The sequence below is a fragment of the Esox lucius genome, chromosome 11 (genome assembly GCF_011004845.1).
Source record: "Esox lucius isolate fEsoLuc1 chromosome 11, fEsoLuc1.pri, whole genome shotgun sequence".
In the NCBI taxonomy this organism is placed as follows: domain Eukaryota; kingdom Metazoa; phylum Chordata; class Actinopteri; order Esociformes; family Esocidae; genus Esox; species Esox lucius.
The window spans coordinates 5,031,313-5,059,165 of NC_047579.1; the positions used below are offsets into that span (position 1 = coordinate 5,031,313).

The 27,853-nt window shown below is 41.5% G+C and overlaps 1 protein-coding gene across 1 annotated transcript in view; it reads left to right on the forward strand.

The window, feature by feature from the left end:
- The window catches only part of LOC105008454 (GATA zinc finger domain-containing protein 14), a 45,684-nt gene extending 18,663 nt beyond the window's left edge, over positions 1-27,021 (forward strand). The window contains exons 10-19 of the mRNA XM_034295614.1: positions 70-105; positions 11,589-11,696; positions 12,051-12,134; positions 16,191-16,260; positions 16,565-16,633; positions 25,273-25,380; positions 25,745-25,828; positions 26,133-26,201; positions 26,566-26,649; positions 26,907-27,021. Coding sequence (XP_034151505.1) covers positions 70-105; positions 11,589-11,696; positions 12,051-12,134; positions 16,191-16,260; positions 16,565-16,633; positions 25,273-25,380; positions 25,745-25,828; positions 26,133-26,201; positions 26,566-26,649; positions 26,907-27,021 — 827 coding nt within the window. The remainder of the gene's footprint in view (positions 1-69; positions 106-11,588; positions 11,697-12,050; positions 12,135-16,190; positions 16,261-16,564; positions 16,634-25,272; positions 25,381-25,744; positions 25,829-26,132; positions 26,202-26,565; positions 26,650-26,906) is intronic.
- Positions 27,022-27,853: the final 832 nt, after the last annotated feature.

Sequence of the window (27,853 nt, forward strand, 5' to 3'; positions counted from 1 at the left end):
CATTTTAAATGCAAAAAACATGAATTAGTAAAAATAACCAATACTCTCTTTCATCTCTATTCATCTCAGATTATTTAGAGATATGCCCACAAGGAACCACAACTGGTAAGTTTCTGTGTGTCTCCTACTCTCAGTTTTTTCCTAGCTCCTTTTCTCTGACTTTCTTTCTCTTTCTTAGTGTCCCTTCCTTCTCTCGCTGGTCGAGCTGTTTCATTATAGTCTTGGCTATCCTGGGTTAGGGTTAATTATTTATGACTTTCGTGGCAGCCTCACCACTGTGTGTAACTACTGTGTACAGAGTAGACTGACTCACTGTGTAAATTGGTTAAACTTAATAAAGTGATGACATGTACACTGCTAAAAATAAATAAGGGAACTCATCACAGTATAACACCAAGTCAGTTAAACTTGAGGGATATCAAGTTTGTCCAGTTAGGAAGCATAAGCTATTGTGTCAATGTCACCTGTTTTGGTACTCATGAAAATCACAAAAGGTGCACTGGAGAGACAACAGCACGACAACCCCCAAAACTGGAATGGTTTTGCAGGTGGTGGCCACAGACAATTGCTCTCTCCATATCTTTCTTGACTGATTCTTCTCTAGTTTTATGTTAGTGTCCTTGTCACTACTAGTTGCATGAGGTGGTACCTGCAGCCCATTCAGATTGCACAGGTAGTCCAGCTCCTCCAGGATGGCACATCATTACATGCCTTATCAAATAGGTTTGCTTTGCTTCCCAGTACAGTCTCAAGAGCATGGAGTAGATACCAGGAGACAGGTTGTTACTTGAGAGCTGGACAGGGCGTAGAAGAGCATCAACCCAGCAGCAGGACCGATATCTGCTCCTTTGTGCAAGGAGGAACTGGAGGAGCACTGCCAGACCCCTACAAAATGACTTCTAGTGGGCTACTGATGTGCATGTTTCTGACCTAACTGTCAGAAACAAGCTCCATGAGGGTGGCATGAGGGCCTGATGTCCTCTAGTTGGACCTGTGCTCACAGAACAGGTTCACACTGAGCACATGTGACAGACATGAAAGAGTCCGGAGAAGCTCCTCCCATCAGTGCATACCACGATATTATACAATAATTCAATCAAGCCAATACACATGGTTACATTTCTTATTCTCCTGTTAAATTAGTCAGACAACAAAAGACACGTTTATAAACTTACATGTCACAAAATCCTTTTTCATAAATACCCTTTCCTATCCGAATACAACCCCTTCTGACATGGTTTCTTCCAGAAAAGGCCAATCTATCCAGAGGGATTGAAACAGGCACTACCAAGCCAGCCCATTGTGGTCTTTCAGATCAGAGTTTACACTAGACCCTTTACACTAGACCTGCCATATAGAACAGCTAACGGGCATACACCGATCAGCCTAAACTTTATGACCACTGACAGGTGAAGTGAATAACACAGATGATCTATATAAATATATACACCGATCAGCCATAACATAATGACCACTGACAGGGGAAGTGAATGACACAGATTATCTATATAAATATACCAATCGGCTATAACATAATGACCACTGACAGGGGAAGTGAATGACACTGATAATCTCATATAATTAGGCAGCAAGTGAACATTCTGTCCTCAAAGTTGATGTGTTAGAAGCAGGAAAAATGGGTAAGTGTAAGAATCTGTGCGACTTTGACAAGGACCAAATTGTGATGGCAGAGCATCGCCAAAACTGCAGCCCTTGTGGGGTTTAACCCAGTCTGCAGTGGTCAGTGCAAAAGTGGTCCAAGGAAGGAATAGTGGCTGGCGACAGGGTCATGGGTGTCCAAGGCTTATTGATGCACGTGGGGAGCGAAGGCTGGCCCGTGTGGTCCAATCCAACAGACGAGCAACTGTAGCTCAAATTGCTGAAAAGGTTAATACTGGTACTGATAGAAAGGTATCAGAACAGTCAGTGCATAACAGTTTGTTGCGTATGGGGCTGTGTAGCAGCAGACCAGTCAGGGTGCCCATGCTGACCCCTGTCCACTGCCGAAAGCACCTACAATGGGAATGTGAGCATCAGAACTGGACCACGGAGCAATGGAAGAAGGTGGCCTGGTCTGATGAATAACTTTTTCTTTTACATCACGTGGATGGCTGGGTGTGTGTGCATCGCTTACCTGGAGAATACATGGCACCAGGATGCACAATGAGAAGAAGCCAAGCTGCCATTCATGTGGACGTTACTTTAACATGTACCACCTACCTGAGCATTGTTGCAGACCATGTGCACCCTTTCATGGCAACAGTATTCCCTGATGGCATTGGCCTCTTACAGCAGGATAATGTGCCCTATCACAAAGCAAAAATGGTTTAGGAATGGTTTGAGGAACACAACAGCAAGTTCAAGGTGTTGACTTGGCCTCTAAATTCCACAGATCTCAATCCAATTGAGCATTTCTGGGATATGCTGGACAAACAAGTCCGATCCATGGAGGCCCCACCTTGCTATTTACAGGACTTAAAAGATCTGCTGCTAACGTCTTGGTGCCAGATACCACAGCACACCTTCAGAGGTCTAGTGGAGTCCATGCCTCGACGGGTCAGGGCTGTTTTAGTGGCAAAAGGGGAACCCACCCTTTGCGGGCCCTGGGTTCAATTGCACTTCCTGCACACTTGATAATTACATCACGTTTGTTTTTTTGCATAGGGCTGGGCGGTATACCAAAAAAAACGGTGTGTACCAGTTTGGATTTACACGTAACCTTCTGCACCGGTGTTTTAGTTTTTTATGTTAAATGTATTAATTTACCAATTAGTGTAATTCCGTCAGCTGCGATGACTGAGAATTATCTCATTTTGGAAATGATGGCGCCCCTACCAACCTTGAAATAAACCCATGTGCACTGCATGTTGATGCAAACAATCACACATGTGAAACGAACACTGAGAAGTCTGTTAGAGGTGGGGACAAAGACTCAAAGGAGGATGCGGGTCGTAGAGATTTGAAAGATCCCAGATAGCAATGAGTCGGCGGACCGGAGGCGGTCCTCCAGAGACAGTAGAAGCATCAGAATGTCTTAATCGCAAAAACGTTTGCCGGCTCACCGCCGGCGGCAGCCTTTTTAAAAGCAGAAGCCGCCTTCCTACCGCCTATGTTCTGCGGCTGGCCCGTGGGACAACCGCCGTTCCACCGCCGTTATACAGAAGGCGGACCTTCTGCGGCAAACGCTATTTTCGAGCGATCTGCCGCTTTTATATATTTAATATTTATAGCATGCAGTTTATCGAGAATAATGATTGATCAAACCAGACAAATTTCCATTTGGTGTTTTAATTCCACATTTCAAAGTACAGTAACTGTCATTCAAACAAGATGTGTCAGATCACTGAGTTAAAATAACAGGCAGAAAAAAATATACATATAAATACACACTACAGAACATGCAGGTTTTTTCTAACAATAGGAAAAGTGGTAATAATTTAGAGTAAAGCTCTATAGCAGAGCTATTAGCAAGCTATTATTAATAGAATAACAGTTAAGCACACTGATGAAATGAAAGTAGAATTTTGGTACTAGTTAATTTGCAATATCAAGTAACAGGTATGAAATAGGATTTACAAACTATAATAGAATCGTTAAGACAGAATGAAATAAGCCAATACTAAAGTTAAAATACAAAAACAAAAACAGGGTGGATTTGGTGAGTGTAGTCTGGCACTTTTGGCTTCTTAATGTTACTGACTGCAGGATAAATAAAGTGTTCCAGTTCAGTGATGCTGGGGTGTCAGTAGTCAGCCTAGGTTTAAGGGGTCGGCTGTGGGTCCTTCTCAGCTGTGCGGCACCTTTTTCTGCCTTCACGGTCAGATGCTCCTTTCAGGAAACGCGTAACTAAACTACAACATTTATATCTAGGTCTACTACATGTACAGGTATTAAACTAACAACCACAGGTGTTGTTTGCAAATTGTACCTGATTGCCCAGTGAAAGCAAACGTCTTCAACATTGTCCCTACTTGCTTCACCTGCTCTTGAAGTGAGCCGCTTTCATCCGAAGCTACAAAATCAAAGGCATATGGTAATTCTGAACCTACATTACACACAAAAAGTAAAATTTAAGAAAGAGTGCACGTTCTCACCTGCTTGTGCATTGCATTCCCTCAGGGCTTGGTTCTCCTCCCTCAGAGCTTGGTTTTCATTCTGGAGTCTCTGGAAATCTACATTAAAAAATAAAAAAAACTACTAAAGGCAATATTTTCAATACTGTTAAAACACTGTACAATAAGACATAGGCCTAGAATATAGCTTCATAGCTGAAAACTGTACACAAGATGCCAGGGGCGTCCAAGGGACAATAACAAAGCGATGACTTTCTCCTATTGATAATCATTGACGTAAAAATATGTTTGAAGTAATTGCATACATTTAATGAATTGGACTTAAATGTAAAACTTAGTTTAGCGCAACGTATTACATACCTCCAGCGTTTTCACCCATATGCTGCCAGGGTAAATTTGCTGCTGGTGGTGTAAAGCTTAGTACTTGACGAGCTGGGGGAACAAACATAACAGCTTTAATTTCACTGCAGAGATTGCATACTCAGTAATGAAACAATAATTGAACTGGGCAAAGCTAATGATATGTACAACACACCTCGACACCTTTTATCCAGAAAGTGAAGTGCCTTAATGAAAAACAGATTATGGATAAAAGGATTCCTAATCTTAAATAGAAGCAATAGTTTCCAAGACAAAAAACGTCACAAATAACATCACTTACTTGTACTCAAACTCTTGGCTCTGTGAAGTGGAGTCTGGAATACTGGGGAGAAACCTGGTTCTGAGAAAGAGGGAACAGAAATTAGAAAATCTAAAAGTGTATAGTTTAGTTACAGGATCACAAATTAAGCACTGCAGCAATACATTTTACATACCAGCTCTGACGTCTACAGATGGCTCAACATTGTCCTCGTTTTCTGGAATCAATGCAACTTCTGTAGCATGTAGTGATTCAAGTGAATGTCCTGTTTGTCCCTCTCAACTCTTTTCAATAGTATTTTCCTTTTGGCCCAGTAACTAGACATTGTGACTAACAATGCATTTACCTTTAAAGCCAAAACGATTGACCAACAGTAGGTCTCTTGGGTGAAGATAACCGGTTATGCTCTGGCCAAGGTATCTCCAAGAAAACATGAACAAAACCGGATTGTTAACGTTAGGAATATAGAGTAGCTATGCTGTGGGGGGAAACATTATCAAAATGAAATTGTTAAAAATAAAATGTATTCACCGAGTGTTGTGATTCAAGTGAACACAGAATTTTCCTCTAACTTAAAAAGTACAGCAGTTCAGAGAATTAGAAATCATAATCGCCTTAAATCCAGTACAGTAGCAACACAGCACAAAGCCACAGTGTGTAACAAAGGCAAAACAGCATGTGCTAGCTAACACTTACTAGCCACTCTAGCTACTGGACTAGCAGCATACTTGTTCAGGCAAACAAAATTATTTAAACATATATACATCGTTATTTTTGTAAGAAAACACTAAAAGTTAAATTTAGTCTTTCTAGATGTAAAGCTTTTGCTACCTATTATAACTCGTTAAAATTCTACATGTACTAGCAACATTGCATAAACAAGGCTACTTTATCTAGTTAGGCAAGAACAAAGATGACTACACATTTTAAATATATAAACTAAAAACAATGTTAACATAATATTGCGTTACACAAAAAGGAAACATGTACTTACTTAAACGATGGTAGTCGATGACTTTGTAGCTAGCAAACTGCAGGCTGCAGGCTGTAACTCGCGATTGAGTGACGAACTGATGCGAATGTGTGTCCAAACCAAGATGAGAGTAGCCTTGTATTTAAAAGCGTCTTGCCGCCGGACGACCGCGGTCCTTTAGAGCGAGGCAACCGCCAGAGAAAATTAAGCAGTCAGACCGCCGGCTAATTGCTGCCGGCATCTCGCAAGAAATGGGAGTGACGTATTCCCCGCCAGCAGGACGCACCTATAGCCGACAGCTTAGGGCCGGCGGCAAAAAGAAGCCGTGCAGTACAGCATCCATATTAGGAACGTTATCATTCGTCCCCAGAAACTCTGTTCTTCCTCCTACTCAGTCATCACATCCATCGGTCAAACGTCACCACTCCCTTGGTCAAGTATCCGCTGTCGCCTTATCAAACATCACCCCGATTAAGCTTTAATCCTCCCCTTGTCAATCGTCAGTCCTCCTCTTGTCAATCGTCAGTCCTCCCCTAGTCAATCGTCATTCCTTCCCTCGTCAATCATCAGCCCTCCCCTTGTCAATCGTCAGTCCTCCGCTTGTCAATCGTCAGTCCTCCGCTTGTCAATCGTCAGTCCTCCGCTTGTCAATCGTCAGTCCTCCCCTTGTCATTCGTCAGTCCTCCCCTAGTCAATCGTCAGCCCTCCTCCAGTCAAACATCAGCGATCCCCTTAGTAAAGTATCAGTCAAAAGTGTACGATTTTTCCCAGCCAAAAAAACGAGCACAAACACGGAACTGTGGACTCATTACAGAAGAGGTGCTAGCTGGTGTAAGGTAAGATCAATTAGAAAATTATGTTTTTGCACTTTCATAATCGCAAGATTATTGAAATACTTTTATATATTTGCTTAGCTAGATTCATTATTTTCAGTTTAGCCGTTCTGCTAAATAATGTTATCTTAAATTAATCTAGCTAAGAAAATATAGAAAAGTATTTAAATAATTTTGCGATTATGAAAGTGCAAAAACATAATTTTCTAATTGATCTTACCTTACACCAGCTAGCACCTCTTCTGTATTGAGTCCATTTGATAATAGTTCCGTGTTTGTGCTCGTTTTATTGGCTGGGAAAAATCGTACACTTTTGACTGATACTTTACTAAGGGGATCGCTGATGTTTGACTGGAGGAGGGCTGACGATTGACAAGCGGAGGACTGACGGTTTACTAGGGGAGGACTGACAATTGACAAGGGGAGGGCTGACGATTGACAAGGGGAGGGCTGACGATTGACGAGGGAAGGAATAACTTTTGACATGGGGAGGGCTGACGATTGACTAGGGAAGGCCTGACAATTGACAAGGGGAGGACTGACGATTGACAAGGGGAGGACTGACGATTGACAAGGGGAGGACTGACGATTGACAAGGGGAGGACTGACGATTGACTAGGGAAGGCCTGACAATTGACAAGGGGAGGACTGACGATTGACTAGGGGAGGACTGACGATTGACAAGGGGAGGACTGACGATTGACAAGGGGAGGGCTGACGATTGACAAGGGGAGGGCTGACGATTGACAAGGGGAGGGCTGACGATTGACAAGGGGAGGACTGACGATTGACTAGGGAAGGCCTGACAATTGACAAGAGGAGGACTGACGATTGACAAGGGGAGGATAAAAGCTTAATCGGGGGGATGTTTGATAAGGCGACAGCGGATACTTGACCAAGGGAGGGGTGATGACTGAGTAGGAGGAAGAACGGAGTTTCTGGGGACGAATGATAACGTTCCTAATATGGATGCTGTAGTGCGGATATTTTTTGCTATCTGGGATACTCATCCAGTTACCGTAGCAAGTGAAGAATCTGTGGTTAAAAAAGGTGCAACGTCAATAGTGTGGACATGGTTTGGTTTTAATACAACAGACACAGAGCAAAAAAACATATTTTGCAAGTTATGCAAGCGGTCTGTTGTTGCAAAATGGGGAAACACGAGAAACCTCTAATGCCATCTAAAAAGCTACCATGTGGTCGAATATGGTGAAAGTATGAAGAAGCGCAAACTCCAACCTCCACCAGTGCCAGGTCTAAAACGAGTTTGAACCAAAGCACGCCGGTTGTGTCATTTTCAAGTGGATGCGCTTACGAGATGGCGGGACAGTAATTGTAATTGTACACATCGCCCCGTTCAGACAGTAGAGAAGGAGGGATTTAAAAATGAATAAGCTTGCCAAATAAGTAAACTGAATGCCGTGAAAGAGTAAAAAGGAGATTCAAAACATGACGCACTTTGCCAGCACAATGGACCTATGGTCAAGCCGAACATCTGAGCATTACATTAGCCTAAGTGTACACTTGATAAACGATGCCTGGGAGCTGAAGAGCAGGTGTTTGTAAACAGCTTTTTTCCCGGAGGACCATACAGGAGAGTTGCTTGCCCAAGGGCTGAGGGATGTCCAAGAATTATGGGGACTGAAAGAAGAACAACTTGTATGCTTTACAACTGACAACGCGTCAAACATGATAAAAGCCATGGAGCTGAACAGCTTGACAAGACTGCAGTGGTGTGGTCACCGTCTTCATCTGGCCATCGGTAAGTTTAAATGGTTGCCAAAGTATTTTCACAAATATGCAGCTACTCTTAGGACTTTAGTTATTCATTCAATATTAATTTATTTTACTAGCTAGCTTAGCATTGATGGCCAGTTGTTGGATTCATAAACTGGAATGCTCATCACATGAATTGAAAAATATTTATTTTACTCTAATGGATTTATATCAATTCATAAAATCGTAATTACTGTAATTAAACTTTACACGCAATAAAACCCAAACGGTAAAATCAAATTTCAGGTCATATGTGTAATATACCTATTATTAGTGGTTTACTTTTTAGTTCTTGTTTCAATTCTGTCTTGTGAATATAAGAAAACAAATCTGAGACTGAGATAATGTAGTTTAATTAATTTAAATAATTATTTTGTTGGTATTTTTACAGAGAGTAGTCAGTGCCTGGAAAAAGAAAAAAGCTATGAAAACTGCACAGGCTGAACTTGACTTGCCTGACCACTCACTTGTCACTGAAACTCCAACCAGATGGGGCTCACACCAGAAGATGATCCAGAGAGTGCTTGAACAGGAGTAGGCCATAACTCAGGTACTGGCTACAGAAAAGAAAACCAGGCACTTTGTGCCTACATGGCAGGACATACAAGTCCTTGAGTCAATCAACAAAGCCCTGGCTCCCCTGCAGGAGTTCACTGATGCCTTGTCCGGAGAAGATTATGTGTCTCCTACCTGAAGCCTGTACTCAAGCTGTTCAACACCACTGTTCTGACTCTGGAAGAAGATGACCCACCCCTAACAAAGGACAACAAGAGGACCATCCTTGATTATCTGAACAGAAAATATTCAGATCCTATCACAGATGACCTGTTGGACATAGCATCCTTCCTAGAACCACGCTTTAAGATTACTTACATCAAGAGCAACAGGTTGGACTACATAAAAACAAAAGCAGCAACAGAGATTCATATGCTGTTAACAGAGCAGGTGCCACTGCCATCCATCAGAGATAAAGATGAATCACAGTTAGGAGCAGGAGCAGAAGCACCAGGCCCAGTGGAACCAAAGAAAATTAAGAAGACGCTTGGAAGCTTTTTCAAAAAGGACAAACAAGCACTTACAGCTTCCTTCTCTGACAGAGGAGCCATTGAAGCGGAGCTGAATTGCTACCTACAGACTGTTGATGCTGACAGTGAGGCAGATCCAGCAAACTGGCCAAGAAATACCTGTGCATCCCTGCCACTAGTTCTTCTGAAAGGGCCTTCAGCACTGGTGGCAATGTGGTGACATGTCACAGAGCAGCACATAAGCCAGATAAAGTAGATAGGCTTGTTTTCCTTGCCCATTACCTTTGAAACCAATGATTGTCTGTTCTATTGTCTGTTCAATAATATGCCACCGCGCAGCATTGAAGCCATAGACAGTGGATACGCTTGTTTTCCTTGACTATAATTGTCACACTGTGACAATTATCTTTTTGCAAAGTTATTTATTAGTATTCCTGTATGTAATAAAAGTTGAACCAATGGCACTACTTTTATTTACAGTCTTGTTCATTGGTGTTCCAACAAAAATCTGAATGGATGAAGCTAATTAAAACCAATTAATTTCTTGCAATCCTTTATATAAAAAATAAATACCTTTAAATACTGTGATACCGTCACAAATTAGAAAAATATTGGGGTATTATATTTATCCCATATCGCCCAGTCCTGACACTGCATATATAATGTTTTTTTGATAGTACATACCATAATCTGAGTGTTATCTTCATTTGTCACGCAAACGCTTTATACAAAAACAATATTGATTGCATTTTTATAGGCTACTAGAAGTCATCGGAAAACGTTTAAGAAATGTTATGCGGATTGCATGTAGTTCAAAGGTTACGTTTTATTGAAATATTTTGACATGCTTGGGTCTAAAAGAACTAGGATCCACTTTTTCCAATGTTACTCATCTCTGTGATGTCAGGTGTGATGGTAATTCCATTAATAGGAACTCATTCCTATTAATGGAGACAACATTCTCTTGGCACAATTAGCAGTTTATAATATATTTGCAAATAGAGAGGTGCGTCCTAAGCCTATCATAATTGGCCTTTGTGGATCTCTAAATTAATAAAGGACAATCATCAGTTCTTAAAGAAGAAAAAGGGGTTGTGGCTGTCCTATGTCAATAATACACATTCTCTTTGTTCTGTCACTACCTAGGTTTTAACAAAGGGGCAGGCTGTCCTCCCCTACATTAAACCAAGGACCTTGTGGGTAACCTTTTCAACTCTGAAAGGACACACAGCATCTGGACAAAGAACAGATAAACTGATGGTTTAAACAGATTGACAGATTAATGGATAACCCAATGATCTACTGATACCATTCAATGATGAACATTAACAAATAACAGATCCCCCTCTCCTACATTCCTTTTCTTATCTAAACATGGGGACTCTTTCACTGACACAGGATCGGTGTGTTCCTGTATATGATGTTGCCAGATTGTATCGAGTGTAAACAAATACACAAATCCCCCGCAGACGCCAGATAAATTGACCTGCCCATGCACACTAAAGTAGCCCAATTGTGAGGAAACCTAGAGGAAAAATATTTATTTTACTCTAATGGATTTATATCAATTCATAAAATCGTAATTACTGTAATTAAACTTTACACGCAATAAAACCCATACGGTAAAATTAAATTTCAGGTCATATGTGTAATATACCTATTATTAGTGGTTTACTTTTTAGTTCTTGTTTCAATTCTGTCTTGTGAATATAAGAAAACAAATCTGAGACTGAGATAATGTAGTTTAATGTAGATAGGAAACCTTCCAATCTGGCAACACTGCCAATATGGAAAACGTGAGCTCCTACTATCACATTCCCTGGAGTGTTTTGCTGGTATTTTATGTATGAACACACCTCTCTGGTCATTCCCAAATTCAAATACAAAAAGTTTGGAGGCCGATCATTTGCAGTCCAGGGCCCAACTCTGTGGAACGCTTTACCACCATCCCTGCGTAACATTACCGTGTTCAGTGTTTTTAAATCGCAGTTGAAAACACATCTGTTCAGACAGGCTTTTAACAAGTAATATCTGACTCGACTGCTCATTTTATATATTTTATGTGTGTGTATGTGTGTGTATGTATGTGTATGTGTGTGTATGTATGTGTATGCGTGTGTATGTGTGTGTATATGTGTATGCGGGTGTATGTGTATATATATGTATATATAAACTCCTAAGTGTAGGTTAAATCAAAAAACATTTGGTATTTAAAATGTCAACTTAATGTACTTGCAAGTAATGTTAGTTTTCTGAAATTTCTTTTAGAACTATCATCAACTCCACCCAAAACCTCCTTGTCCCCTTCAGCAGCAACAACATCATCCACATCAACAACAACAACATCATCAACAACATCAAACAGGAGCAATCCAGGTAGCACACTCAATCCTTTAATAATTATGTCTCAATTAGTGTGAAGAATGTCTGACATTGTGCCGGCCAGGTTCAACCTTCCTACTACCTGCTTCTCATGTTGAATCCTAATCAATGTATGTCTCACCATGACTTTACATTGTTTTTATGCAACATTTCCAAAGTGTTCTAGCTTCATTAATTGATTAAAAGATGATTGGTCGTTTTAATTCGTTACTACTAAACAAAACTGTTTGTTTAAAAAAAAAATTATACAGAAACTCAATATTTTCTGATCCAATTACATGGTTTTTATTTTAGATTTAAATGGAAAAGTTTTGATTACAGAACATGTATTTTTGACATTTATTTCAGAAACATCATCACAGAAAACACTGTCTACTTCCATACCAGCAGCAACAACTACACCATTAACAAGGTCAAACACCAGCAACATAGGTAGCACACTTTGTTTCTTCCATCCATTCATGTTTATGACATGGATATTACCTTTTATTACCATCTTTTCTATGATGAATCCAAATGAATGTCTTATGTGATGGCAATTTCATCGATCAAACATTTAAAGGAATAAGTAAAGAGACAAAATTATCTTGGGACCATTAATAGTATATTTGCAAATAGAGAGACGCGTCAAACACTTACAGAATAATTATCTGAGGAGTCTCTGAAGTAGATAGATGAACAGTCCGTCTTTATTACAGTTAAAAGGGTGAGGTAAGAGGCTGCCCAGCTGTCCTGTAAATAAAACACATTCCTTTTGGTCTATTCATTCCTAGGCTTCACACAAGTGGCAAGCTGTCCTCCCCCATATGGGTAACCTCTTGAACTCTAAAAAGGTCTTACATCGTCTGGACAAACAATAGATGGACTCTGATGAGTTTTACAGATTCACAGAGTACCTTATAATCTGCCGATACCAGTCAATGATGCTGTGGAAAACGTTTGCGATTTATAAAAGTAAAAACTTCTCAGAGTCTGGTATAACAGTTGATTATTTAAAGTTTAATTACGTGGATCCACGGGAACAATCGCTTTCACAAAACAGAGTATAAGTACAGAGACCAACAGAGTAGTCCGTCCATCCATCCAACATCATGCGCTTATCCGGGGCCGGGTCGCGGGGCCAGCAGTCTAAGCAGAGATGCCCAGACTTCCCTCTCCCCAGACTCTTCCGGGGGGACACCAAGGCGTTCCCAGGCCAGCCGGGAGACATAGTCCCTCCAGCGTGTCCTAGGTCTTTCCCGGGGTCTCCTCCCGGTGGGACGGGACCGGAACACCTTCCCAGGAAGGCGTTCCGGAGGCATCCAAAACAGATGCCCAAGCCACCTCAGCTGACCCCTCTCGATGTGGAGGAGCAGCGGCTCTACTCTGAGCTCCTCCCGGGTGACCAAGCTTCTCACCCTATCTCTAAGGGATCGCCCATCCACCCTGCGGAGAAAGCTCATTTCGGCCGCCTGTATCCGGGATCTTGTCCTTTCGGTCATGACACAAAGCTCATGACCATAGGTGAGAGTAAGAACGTAGATAAATCATGACCGGTAAATCGAGAGCTTTGCCTTGCGGCTCAGCTCTTTCTTCACCACGACAGACCGATACATTGACCGCATTACTGTAGAAGCTGCACCGATCCGTCTGTCAATCTCCCGTTCCATCCTTCCCTCACTCCTGAACAAGACCCCTAGATACTTAAACTCCTCCACTTGAGGCAGGCACTCTCCACCAACCTGAAGTGGGCAAGCCACCCTTTTTCCGACTGAGGACCATGGCCTCGGATTTGGAGGTACTGATTCTCATCCCCACCGCTTCACACTCGGCTGCAAACCGTCCCAGTGCATGCTGAAGGTCCTGGCTTGAAGGGGCCAACACAACAACATCATCCGCAAAGAGCAGAGACAAAATCGTGTGGTCCCCACACCTGACACCCTCCGGCCCCTGGCTGCGCCTAGAAATTCTGTCCATAAAAATTACGAACAGAACCAGTGACAAAGGGCAGCCCTGCCGGAGTCCAACATGCACAGGGAACAAGTCTGACTTACTGCCGGCAATGCGGACCAAGCTCCTGCTTCGGTCGTACAGGGACCTGACAGCCCTTAGCAATGGACCCAGGACCCCATATTCCCGAAGCACTCTCCACAGGATGCCGCGAGGGACACAGTCGAATGCCTTCTCCAAATCCACAAAACACGTGGATAGGTTGGGCAAACTCCCATGAACCCTCCAACACCCCGAAGAGGGTATAGAGCTGGTCCAGTGTTCCACGGCCCGGACGAAAACCACACTGTTCCTACTGAATCCGAAGTTCTACTATCGACCGTATTCTCCTCTCCAGAACCCTGGCATAGACTTTCCCGGGGAGGCTGAGAAGTGTGATCCCCCTATAGTTGGAACACACCCTCCGGTCCCCCTTCTTAAAAAGAGGGACCACCACTTCGGTCTGCCATCCCAGAGGCACTGTCCCCGACTGCCACGCAATGTTGCACAGGCGTGTCAACCAAGACAGCCCCACAACATCCAGAGACTTGAGGTACTTAGGGCGGATCTCATCCACCCCCGGTGCCTTGCCACCGAGGAGTTTCTTGACCACCTCTGTGACTTCAGCCCGGGTGATGGACGAGTCCACCTCTGAGCCCTCATCCTCTGCTTCCTCAATGGAAGACGTGACAGCGGGATTCAGGAGATCCTCGAGGTACTCCTTCCACCGCCCGACAACATCGCCAGTTGAGGTCAACAGCTGCCCACCTCTACTGTAAACAGCATTGGTAGGGCACTGTTTCCCTCTCCTGAGGCGCCAGATGGTTTGCCAGAATCTCTTCGAGGCCAGCCGATAGTCCTTCTCCATGGCCTCACCGAACTCCTCCCAGGCCCGAGGTTTTGCCTCCACAACCACCCGGGCTGCAGCCCGCTTGGCCTGTCGATAACCGTCAGCTGCCTCAGGAGTCCCACAAGCCAGCCAGGCCTGATAGAACTCCTTCTTCAGCTTGACGGCATCCCTTACTTCTGGTGTCCACCACCGGGTTCGGGGATTGCCGCCTCGACAGGCACCGGAGACCTTACGGCCACAGCTCCGAGCGGCCGCTTCGACAATAGCGGTGGAGAACATGGTCCACTCGGACTCAATATCTCCAGCCTCCCTCAGGATCCAGTCGAAGCTCTGCCGGAGGTGGGAGTTAAAGATCTCTCTGACAGGAGACTCGGCCAGACGTTCCCAGCAGACCCTTACAGTACGCTTGGGCCTGCCGAGTCTGTCCAGCTTCCTCCCCCGCCATCGGATCCAACTCCCGGGGAGGCTGAGAAGTGTGATCCCCCTATAGTTGGAACACACCCTCCGGTCCCCCTTCAGGTGGTGATCAGTTGACAGCTCCGCCCCTCTCTTCACCCGAGTGTCCAAGACATACGGCCGCAGGTCAGATGAGACAACAACAAAGTCGATAATCGACCTGCGGCCTAGGGTGTCCTGGTGCCACGTGCACTGATGGACACCCTTATGCATGAACATGGTGTTCGTTATTGACAAACTGTGACTAGCACAGAAGTCCAATAACTGAACACCACTCGGGTTCAGATCAGGGGGGCCGTTCCTCCCAATCACGCCTCTCCAGGTGTCACTGTCGTTGCCCACGTGGGCGTTGAAGTCCCCCAGTAGAACGATAGAGTCCCCAGTCGGAGCACTTTCCAGCACCCCTCCCAGAGACTCCAAGAAGGTCGGGTACTCTGCACTGCCGTTCGGCCTGTAGGCACAAACAACAGTGAGAGACCTATCCCCGACCCGTAGGCGCAGGGAAACGACCCTCTCGTTCACCGGGGTAAACTCTAACACATGGCGGAAGAGCTGGGGAGCTATAAGCAAACCCATACCAGCCCGCCGCCTCTCACCATGGGCAACTCCAGATTGGTGAAGAGTCCATCCTCTCTCAAGGAGTGTGGTTCCAGAGCCCAAGCCGTGCGTAGAGGTGATCCCGACTATCTCTAGTCGGAACCTCTCAACCTCACGCACGATCTCAGCGAGGTGACATTCCACGTCCCTAGAGCCAGTTTCCGTGTCCAGAGATCGGGTTGTCTAGGCCCCTGCCTTCGACTGCCACCCGATCCTCTTCGCACCGGCCCCTTATGGTCCCTCCTGTAGCACACTCTGTTTCCTCAATCCTTTAATAATGATGTCTCAATTAGTGTGAAGAATGTCTGACATTGTGCCGGCCAGGTTCAATCTTCCTACTACCTGCTTCTCATGTTGAATCCTAATAAATGTATGTCTCACCATGACATTACATTGTTTTTATGCAACATTTACAAAGTGTTCTAGCTTCATTAATTGATTAAAAGATGATTGGTCGTTTTAATTCGTTACTACTTAACAAAACTGTTTGTTTTAAAAATGTTTGATACAGAAACTCAATATTTTCTGATCCAATTACATGGTTTTTATTTTAGATTTAAATGGAAAAGTTTACAGAACATGTATTTTTGACATTTATTTCAGAAACATCATCACAGAAAACACTGTCTACTTCCATACCAGCAGCAACAACTACACCATTAACAAGGTCAAACACCAGCAACATAGGTAGCACACTTTATCATGTTTCTTCAATCCATTAATGTTTATGACATGGATATTACCTGTTATTGCCATCTTTTCTATGATGAATCCAAATTAACGTCTTATGTGATGGCAATTCCATCGATCAAACATTTAAAGGAATAAGTAAAGAGACAATATTCTCCTGGGACAATTAATAGTTTATTTAAACCTAAAAAATTTTGGTATTTAAAATGTTAAATTAATGTACTTGCAAGTAATGTTAGTTTTCTGAAATTTCTTTTAGAATTATCATCAACTCCACCCAAAACCTCCTTGTCCCCTTCAGCAGCAACAACAACATCATCCACATCAACAACAACCACATCATCAACAACATCAAACAGGAGCAATCCAGGTAGCACACGTCTGTTTCCTCAATCCTTTAATAATTATGTCTCAATTAGTGTGAAGAATGTCTGACATTGTGCCGGCCAGGTTCAACCTTCCTACTACCTGCTTCTCATGTTGAATCCTAATAAATGTATGTCTCACCATGACATTACATTGTTTTTATGCAACATTTCCAAAGTGTTCTAGCTTCATTAATTGATTAAAAGATGATTGGTCGTTTTAATTCGTTACTACTTAACAAAACTGTTTGTTTAAAAAAAAATTGATACAGAAACTCAATATTTTCTGATCCAATTACATGGTTTTTATTTTAGATTTAAATGGAAAAGTTTACAGAACATGTATTTCTGACATTTATTTCAGAAACATCATCACAGAAAACACTGTCTACTTCCATACCAGCAGCAACAACTACACCATTAACAAGGTCAAACACCAGCAACATAGGTAGCACACTTTGCAAATAGAAATAGAAATTTTCTTTTTTTGCAAATAGAGAGACGCGTCAAACACTTACAGAATAATCATCTGAGGAGTCTCTGAAGTAGATAGATGAACAGTCCGTCTTTATTACAGTTTAAAGGGTGAGGCAAGAGGCTGCCCAGCTGTCCTGTAAATAAAACACATTCCCTTTGGTCTATTAATACCTAGGCTTCTGGCAAGCTGTCCTCCCCCATATGGGTAACCTCTTGAACTCTAAAAAGGTCTTACATCGTCTGGACAAACAATAGCTGGACTCTGATGAGTTTTACAGATTCAGATTACCTTATAATCTGCCGATACCAGTCAATGTTCGCGATTTATACAAGTAAAAAAAAAGTAGATGAGTATCAGTAGATCAGTATCAGTAGATCAGTTTCAGTAGATCAGTATCAGTAGGTCCATTTAAACATTGGGATGTCTTAGACTAATGCATGTCTTTTAGCTCTATGCCAAATTGTTTATTATTGGAACACAATACATTCAGGGCCACTCGACAACTGGCACGTAGGAGGAGTACTAACAGACCTATGGCCACTATAATTACCATACCAATCCATTCAAAGACTACCCAGACTACCCAGGATTTATGTTATCTTTCACCATTGGGCTCGGCCCACTTTTACTGTCCGGCTGGGTGCTCTTGGGAAACAATAAAGCACTTGTGTCACAGTCAGAGATTGGAACAGACATAAAGGGCACAACCCCTGTGGAACTGTGTGGTATTAGCCCACATATTACGCATTTTCCTTTCTTGTTGGCTCTTGCATGAGCAAGAGCAAGTTCACTATATAGGTTAATGGTCCTGCCGGAGAATTGTGACCAACACAATTAAGAGAGGCTGCATATAGGTTAATGGTCCTGCCGGAGAATTAAGAGAGGCTGCCGGAGAATTGTGACCAACCTCTTTGTGTGTCGGTTATCTTGGGTCTGTTACAGTTTACCACCACCACCTGATGGCCTGGGTGAATCACCCGGTTCTCTTGTTTTGGAGCTCTTTCAGGGGTGGATAAAGTACAGTAAAACACAGTACCAGTGGTTAATGTGGATGGGTCAATCACAAAGAATACAATTCTAACTTTGTATCTTACGGGCACATGGGTTATCATTACTCTCTTTGGGCAATCGTTGCCTATAACTGCTTCCTTCTTTTCCTGGTCCCACAAAGCTGTTTTACACATTTGGGCAGAATATTTTGGTGAAGCAGATAAGATACTTACTACAGTTGCAGGAGACCCTGGGGTAAACAGACATTCTATATGGGCAATTCTGTCTTCCCCTGCAAACAGCATGGTTCACTAATGGAGGAGAGATAGTTTGTCTGCTTCTTACCTCTGGTCTAAATTGAGTGGTAAATTGGGGCAAGGGCGGGACAAGAGTTGGTCCTCCCTTTTCTCCTATGGGCCACCCAGGCCCTACAGATGGTGGACCATCGCACCTGGATACCTCGACCAATGAGAGCACCTGCTCCTGATTAGTTCCCTTTTTGGGGTTGAAATGATGAAAGACATGCATACAGTGTAAAACCTGTTAGGGATATTTAGCCTGTCATGGAATTCTAATGTATAGGTGAGAATCCCCCCTGCCAAATGTGTTCTTGGAGTGTGTGGGTGAGTGGTGTTGAGGTGCATTGTAAGTGCGTTTACGTATGGTGACATCTGGGTTCTTTGATTGTTTGGTTCGGCTGTCAGAGTTAATTTTCCAGGCCCACCCTTGGCAGTTCCTGTGGATTCTAGACTCCACAGAAATCACCAGTAGACTGACCAGGATCACAGCGATCATACAGAGGCATCAGAGAAGGAGGTCACCTGATTGTCTGCCAGTTTTTTATCTGCCAACTTTGTCTTTCTTTGATGCCAGGCTGGACTCCTGATGTTTGTCCTCCTGTGCTGAAGGCTCGTGGTCTGGTCAACAGTGGTTAGCCTGGATCCATGTGTCCTTTCCTAAGATGTTGAGCTGTCGTGTTGTTCATTGGTTAGCCTGGATCCATGTGTCCTTTCCTAAGATGTTGAGCGGTCGTATTGTTCATTGGTTAGCCTGGATCCATGTGTCCTTTCCTAAGATGTTGAGCTGTCGTGTTTCATTGGGGCCAAGTGCTGAGGCCCATGGTCAATTGGTTGATCAGTTGTTGCTTCCTTCACAGAAGGAAGATCAGTTATCTTTACCACTGTTTTCCTGGTTGGTGGGAATTGTTTGGGTTTCCAAATGGAGTCCTTCCATTTTCTTCTGGTAGAATTTTCGTTTCAGCCATTCAATGTATCTTTACCCACCCTGATTTTAACTTTACTCCCATTGGATTTTAATTTAGCTAGTATATTCTAGTTACAAGCTTTGACTTACCACTCCATTTTGACCTGATATAGCCCAACCTCTAACCCAATACATATCAAAGTCTAAATTTTATTGTGAAGTTACTCCCCAGTCCTCTCCCTTTACCTGGCACATAGTCCTGTTGTTCTCCTCGTCCACTGATATTGACCCAAAAGGCCTCTTTCCCTCAGTCTTGATGCTGATCACACAGTATCATATTCTGTCTCATCTTCTGTAGTAAGCGACTCTGTACCTCAGATCTGTTGCTGTTGGGCGCAAGGCTCAAGGTTCAATTTCAAGTAGTGTTGTTCTGTCTCACCTTCGGATTGGAGATGTGTTCCAGACATAACAAGGTGGTAAGGCCTTGCGCCTTTCCTCAAACAAATGTCTGTTATGCCAGAAATCGGTTTCTGGAACTCAAAAAGTGCCAAAGGGACAGGTTGCAGGAGGTTTCAGTTCACATGATTTTCTCCATGCATTGAGCTAGAGGTCTGCCACTCCGTCCTTATAGGAGAAAGGACAAGACAAAATACTGCATCAGTTAAATTATTCTCCTGGGCCCCAGCAAACAGGCTACAACAACACTAAAATAAACTGCCCTATTAAACAGATGGTGGGACCATTACTTAAATGTCAGAAACAAAAATGTTTCAGTCTTGTGAAAAGATCACAAGTCACACCAACTTAAAAACAACTATGAATTAAGATTTTAAATAAGAATATGGAAACATTTTAAGTGTAGTTAATTTGTTGGTTTGTCTAATTAAGTTGTTTAAATCTGTTTTAAAAACAATTTTCACTGGCCAGTAGGTTCTAAATAGAAAAGTAAGTAAAGACTGATCTTTTGGTCATATATGGGTAGTGCTTTACAAAGTGCTTTTTTCACAGACATCTCAAATTAGCTGAAATAAAACCCCACAATGTCCTTGAAGTATAATAAAAACAAACAAAAATTGACAATAGGGCTTTACTGGTAAATTTGCTAACACCCAAACATAAAATTGAATAATAAAACAAGCTCTGCTCCCTGATCTCCCCATGTCCTGGTGAGTGGCTCCTGACTGGTGTAGTCATGGATGTTGACACCACGTTGTGTTGCATGGTCATCTCCAGTTCTCCAACCTTCCTAGTTGTTACATGTGGAAAACTACAGGGGTTTAAAGACTGATACTGCTGTTTCATGCCTTGTGATTTGATGTTGTCAGCCATTCTGGGGTCCCACGTTTAATGTGTGTGCCCACTATTGTCTGTACTGTACCTCCCTGAGACCCCAAAGTCCCAAAGTCAAGAGTCCCTCTTCCTATGAGTCAGTCCAGATGGTTACCTCTCCTTCATAGAGCTTGGCTCCTCTGGCTGTGATGGTTGCCAGTAATGGTCCAGCCTTGGACTGTCTGTTGTACATGACAATCGGTCCCCTACCTCTCTGTGGTTTTGGTGAAGTGGGAAACGTCAGTGACCTGGCTGGCTCTCCACTCTTACTGAGCCCAAGTCAGTCTCATGGGTCTGGGCTTGGTTTGGCCCTGGAATGATCTGGGCCACAGGTGTCGTTGGACAAGGTGTGTCAGGTCTATCAGTGATTCAGGACTCCTACTCCTACTTAACTAGGGAGGTGTGTATTTAACTAACTCCATTCTTGTATCTGTAATTTCTCAATTGCATGTATCCCCCCCACACACACTTTCTTTTATAAAGAGAATAACATGGCCCAGTTTGTAACAATAATAAACAACAACTAGGGAAAAAAATGCTAAATAGGCTATCACTGATTAAAATTAAGACTCATGTATTTGTCTTCCCTTAATAATAATAGGAAGAATCTATTCATATTAGCAATTTCTAAGGCAACATTTCCTCCAATAATATAATAGGACAGAAACAAAATGTACTTCATAATGACAAATGAAAAGGTTCAAAGAACTCTGGCTCCTATCTCTTTCTGATACTAGTCTAAATGTTTACTGTTAGGGCCCACATTAGTCCTTCCCAGTGCTCTGTCTAAAACCGAAACCTGAATGTGTAAATAAAATATGCTCTCTTAAAAAAAAAGAAAAACAGAGGCTCTACTGAACAAGGCTGGGTCAAAAAGAAAGAAGAGAACAGGTGGAGAGGTTTTGTTTATTTATTTATTTCCGCACTGGTGAAGGCTAGATGACAGTAGTGGGATAATGGTTAAATGATTGACATTACCCTCTCCTATACTTACAACCAGTCTGGTGTGTTGGTGCCATGTGCCCTGGTGAAAAGGAGAAACTAGTCAAACACAGGGTGGTAAAACTCAGTCTTGGGTGTTATTAGTCTCTTTTGTACGTGGTATGTCACTGCAGGTGTGAGTGTACATCAGGAGGTCTGTGTGGATTCTACAGATGGTGGTTTTTTATTTGAGATTTAATAACATTGAATTGCATGGGCTGTTTATAAAAAAATGAATTTAATCGTAGAAGCATTAAATGAAGCAGATCAACAAATCAATGGTGGGTGGGATCTAGTGTACTGCCACCACCTCTCAACACGGGAAACAAATACACCTTAAATATGTGTATATATACAGTGGGGAGAACAAGAATTTGATACACTGCTGATTTTGCAGGTTTTCCTACTTACAAAGCATGTAGAGGTCTGTAATTTTAATCATAGGTACTCTTAAAATGTGAGAGACAGAATCTAAAACAAAAATCCAGAAAATCACATTGTATGATTTTTTTAATGATTAATTTAAATTTTATTGCGTGACATAAGTATTTGATCACCTACCAACCAGTAAGAATTCCGTCCCTCACAGACCTGTTTTTCTTTAAGAAGCCCTCCTGTTCTCCACTCTTTACCTGTATTAACTGCACTTGTTTGAACTCGTTACCTGTATAAAAGACACCTGTCCACGCACTCAATCAAACAGACTCCAACCTCTCCACAATGGCCAAGACCAGAGAGCTGTGTAAGGACATCAGGGATAAAACTGTAGACCTGCTCAAGGCTGGGATGGGCTACAGGACAACAGGCAAGCAGCTGGGTGAGAAGGCAACAACTGTTGGTACAATTATTAGAAAATGGAAGAAGTTCAAGATGACGGTCAGTCTCCCTTGGTCTGGGGCTCCATGCAAGATCTCACCTAGTGGGGCATCAATGATCATGAGGAAGGTGAGGGATCAGCCCAGAACTACACGGCAGGACCTGTTCAATGACCTGAGGAGAGCTGGGACCACAGTCTCAAAGAAAACCATTAGTAACACACTACACCGTCATGGATTAAAATCCTGCAGCGCACGCAAGGTCCCCCTGCTCAAGCCATGTCCAGGCCCGTCTGAAGTTTGCCAATGAGCATCTGGATGATCCAGAGGAGGAATGGGAGAAGGTCATGTGGTCTGATGAGACAAAAATAGAGCTTTTTGGTCTAAACTCCACTTGTCGTGTTTGGAGGAAGAAGAAGGATGAGTACAACCCCAAGAACACCATCCCAACCATGAAGCATGGAGGTGGAAACATCATTCTTTGGGGATGCTTTTCTGCAATGGGGACAGGACGACTGCACCATATTGAGGGGAGGATGGATGGAGCCATATATCACGAGATCTTGTGTGCAGATCCTAGTTTTCTTTTACAGCCAAGCATGTCAAAATATTTCATTAAAACTTAATAACCCCTGAACTACATCCAATCCAACAGAAGTTCAAGATGACTTCAAGATGACAACACACAGTGGTGGTGCAAGATTTGGGGAAGTCGGTGGCCTTTGATTTTTGAATGAGGGTAAAACCCTGGCTGGGCTATACTGTGTGGTGACCCACAGAATCTACTTAGCAGCAAACAGCATACTCAACAGAAACTGTTTGTTTGTCTGTGTGTGTATTTGTGTGTGTGTGAGTGTGAGTGTGTGTGTGTGTGACTATACCCAGCGCCCTCCGCAGCCAAGGACGAACTTCTACATCACATAAATAGTCTGAAAATGTTTACTAATGGGGAATGTTACCCCTTTTAAAGAAATTCTGTTTTGCCTTAAGTGGTAGGGGGTATTTAAAATATAGTTTCAAAGTATTGATGAAATAAAAAATGGTGAAAGTAATGTTCATTTTCTGAAATTTCTTATAGAACTATCATCAACCCCACCCAAAACATCCTTGTCCCCTTCAGCAGCAACAACATCATCATCAACAACAACATCATTATCATCAAAAACAAAATCATCATCAACAACTTTAAACAGCAGCAATCCAGGTAGCACACTCAATCCTTTAATAATTATGTCTCAATTAGTGTGAAGAATGTCTGACATTGTGCCGGCCAGGTTCAACCTTCCTACTACCTGCTTTCTCAATGATGAACATTAACAAATAACAGATCCCCCTCTCCTACATTCCTTTTCTTATCTAAACATGGGGACTCTTTCACTGACACAGGATCGGTGTGGTCCTGTATATGATGTTGCCAGATTGTATTGACTGTAAACAAAAACACAAATCCCCCGCAGACGCCAGATAAATTGACCTGCCCATGCACACTAAAGTAGCCCAATTGTGGGGAAACCTTCCAATCTGCCTACACTGCCAATATGGAAAATGTGTCCTCCTACTATAACATTCCCTGGAGTGTTTTGCTGGTATTTTATGTATGAGTGCAAAATCATGTTTTACCAGGCCGACACACAGAAGTGGTGCAAGATTTGGGGAAGTTTATGCCAATTGGTGTTTGAGTTTGTAATTAAAATAAAACTGCCATTTTGAAAGCTACACCCTCCTCCTTCCATGACTTTTCCTAAATAGGTGTGAATTACATTGTTCAGTTGTCAGAATTCTAAACTGATTCCCGTTTTCCTACTTAATCCACTAACAGGCCACCCCACTTAGCGATGGTACCCAAATGGTACCCAGGCGCTAATCACTCCTCACTGAATGCATGATGTCAATGGATGAATGCGCTATACTCCCAGAAGTATAGCGCATTATTGAAACATAATACAAATGATACAGGCAACTTATGACACATTATCGTTTTTCAATAGGACATTAATCTTATTGTGTAGGCTAATTCATCAAATGTATATCTACAAATGTATTATATTAAAATAATATTCACTAAACGAAATATCAAGGATATTGTTTAGCAGTCACAACTCACTAATTAAAGAAAGATATTACAATTTACAGTTTTTATTTTAGGAGAAAAGGATAAACTAATTTGCACAAGTCTGATCGTCTCTCTAAATTTTCTTTGCTTATAATTTGCTAAGATTAAGATCTTACAAATATATTAGGCTAAATAATTATTCACTAAACTGAATAATTATTCACTAAACTGAAATTCCAAGGATATTGTTTAGCAGTCACCATTCACCAATTCAACAAAGGTATTACAAGTTACTGTTTTTATGTTAGGAGAAAAAATATACTAAATTGCACTCAATTCATTTACCATTTAAAACAAACAAATACTGTAATTCATAATTTTTTAGACTACATAGTTTGATAACAACCCAGTAGATGAACCGATGCTCTGGCTGGATGGTGATGCTGCAGAGGAGAATGTGTATGTTAATAGGGACGATTCGAATGCTAATGACGCCAAATGGTGTTCAGCTCTGGCGGTTACAGTGGATAAAAAAGGCCTGGTAGTTGTAGTGTTAAGTGAAAGTGTGTGTGTGTGTGTGTGTGTGTGTGTGTGTGTGACTATACCCAGTGCCCTCCGCAGCCAGGGACAAACTCCCACGTAAATAGTCAGAAACATTTAACTAATGGGGAATGTTTCCCCTTTTAAAGAAACTGTTTTTGCCTTAAGTGTTGGTTAAACCTATTATATGGTGGTATTTAAAATGTTATATGAATGTTCTTGAAAGTAATGTTAGTTTTCTGAAATTTCTTTTAGAACTATCATCAACTCCACCCAAAACCTCCTTGTCCCCTTCAGCAGCAACAACATCATCCACATCAACAACAACCACATCATCAACAACATCAAACAGGAGCAATCCAGGTAGCACACTCTGTTTCTTCAATCCTTTAATAATTATGTCTCAATTAGTGTGAAGAATGTCTGACATTGTGCCGGCCAGGTTCAACCTTCCTACTACCTGCTTTTTCATGTTGAATCCTAATCAATGTATGTCTCACCATGACATTACATTGTTTTTATGCAACATTTCCAAAGTGTTCTAGCTTCATTAATTGATTAAAAGATGATTGGTCGTTTTAATTCGTTACTACTTAACAAAACTGTTTGTTTTAAAAATGTTTGATACAGAAACTCAATATTTTCTGATCCAATTACATGGTTTTTATTTTAGATTTAAATGTAAAAGTTTTGATTACAGAACATGTATTTTTGACATTTATTTCAGAAACATCATCACAGAAAACACTGTCTACTTCCATACCAGCAGCAACAACTACACCATTAACAAGGTCAAACACCAGCAACATAGGTAGCACACTTTATCATGTTTCTTCAATCCATTAATGTTTATGACATGGATATTACCTGTTATTGCCATCTTTTCTATGATGAATCCAAATTAACGTCTTATGTGATGGCAATTCCATCGATCAAACATTTAAAGGAATAAGTAAAGAGACAATATTCTCCTGGGACAATTAATAGTTTATTTAAACCTAAAAAATGTTGGTATTTAAAATGTTAAATTAATGTACTTGCAAGTAATGTTAGTTTTCTGAAATTTCTTTTAGAATTATCATCAACTCCACCCAAAACCTCCTTGTCCCCTTCAGCAGCAACAACAACATCATCCACATCAACAACAACCACATCATCAACAACATCAAACAGGAGCAATCCAGGTAGCACACGTCTGTTTCCTCAATCCTTTAATAATTATGTCTCAATTAGTGTGAAGAATGTCTGACATTGTGCCGGCCAGGTTCAACCTTCCTACTACCTGCTTCTCATGTTGAATCCTAATAAATGTATGTCTCACCATGACATTACATTGTTTTTATGCAACATTTCCAAAGTGTTCTAGCTTCATTAATTGATTAAAAGATGATTGGTCGTTTTAATTCGTTACTACTTAACAAAACTGTTTGTTTTAAAAATGTTTGATACAGAAACTCAATATTCTCTGATCCAATTACATGGTTTTTATTTTAGATTTAAATGTAAAAGTTTTGATTACAGAACATGTATTTTTGACATTTATTTCAGAAACATCATCACAGAAAACACTGTCTACTTCCATACCAGCAGCAACAACTACACCATTAACAAGGTCAAACACCAGCAACATAGGTAGCACACTTTGTTTCTTCAATCCATTAATGTTTATGACATGGATATTACCTGTTATTGCCATCTTTTCTATGATGAATCCAAATGAATGTCTTATGTGATGGCAATTCCATCGATCAAACATTTAAAGGAATAAGTAAAGAGACAATATTCTCTTGGGACAATTAATAGTTTATTTAAACCTAAAAAATTGTGGTATTTAAAATGTTAAATTAATGTACTTGCAAGTAATGTTAGTTTTCTGAAATTTCTTTTAGAACTATCATCAACTCCACCCAAAACCTCCTTGTCCCCTTCAGCAGCAACAACAACATCATCCACATCAACAACAACCACATCATCAACAACATCAAACAGGAGCAATCCAGGTAGCACACTCTGTTTCCTCAATCCTTTAATAATGATGTCTCAATTAGTGTGAAGAATGTCTGACATTGTGCCGGCCAGGTTCAACCTTCCTACTTCCTGCTTTCTCATGCTGAATCCAAATCAATATATGTCTCACCATGACATAATGTCTTTAATTTTGACAAAAGCAGCTATTACAAAGTGTTTTAGTTTTGTTAATTGATTGATATATCAATTGATAGATCATTTTAATGTCAGCTACATTATAAAAAATGTTTTGTTGTTTTTGCATGTTTAGATAAAAAATTGAAATAATGCCTATAAACATATTATCTACCAGACATTACAATCAACATCCCTCAATAGTTTGTAAAACAATTAAACTGTTTATTTCATTTTAAATCTATATTGAAATATATTGATAACAACTTTTATTTATGATATTTATTTCAGAAGAATCCTCTCCATCAACACCAACAACATTAAGCTGCACGCACACAGGTAACTCTGTCACGTTTCTTCAGTCCCTTAATGATATCCAAATAACCTCCTCTCCCATGTGAAATATGTAATGTGGAATAAATACATAATAAACAAAACAACTCTTTCATTTTTTTTCAGATGCAGATAAGCGGCAGTTACACAGTAGGTGTTATAGATTTGTTCATGTATTGAGTAGAGGTAGGTGGCATCATAGCAAGAGATTTTGATCAGGAGGAGCTCATAATGGTGGAACATGGGGTGGTAATGAACAGATATCAAACGGATGGTCAAAGATTGCCTATTGGCTGTAGTGACACACGTCCCTATGTCAGACAGTCGGACAACAAGCGTGTATTGGTGGCAGAAAAGAGGC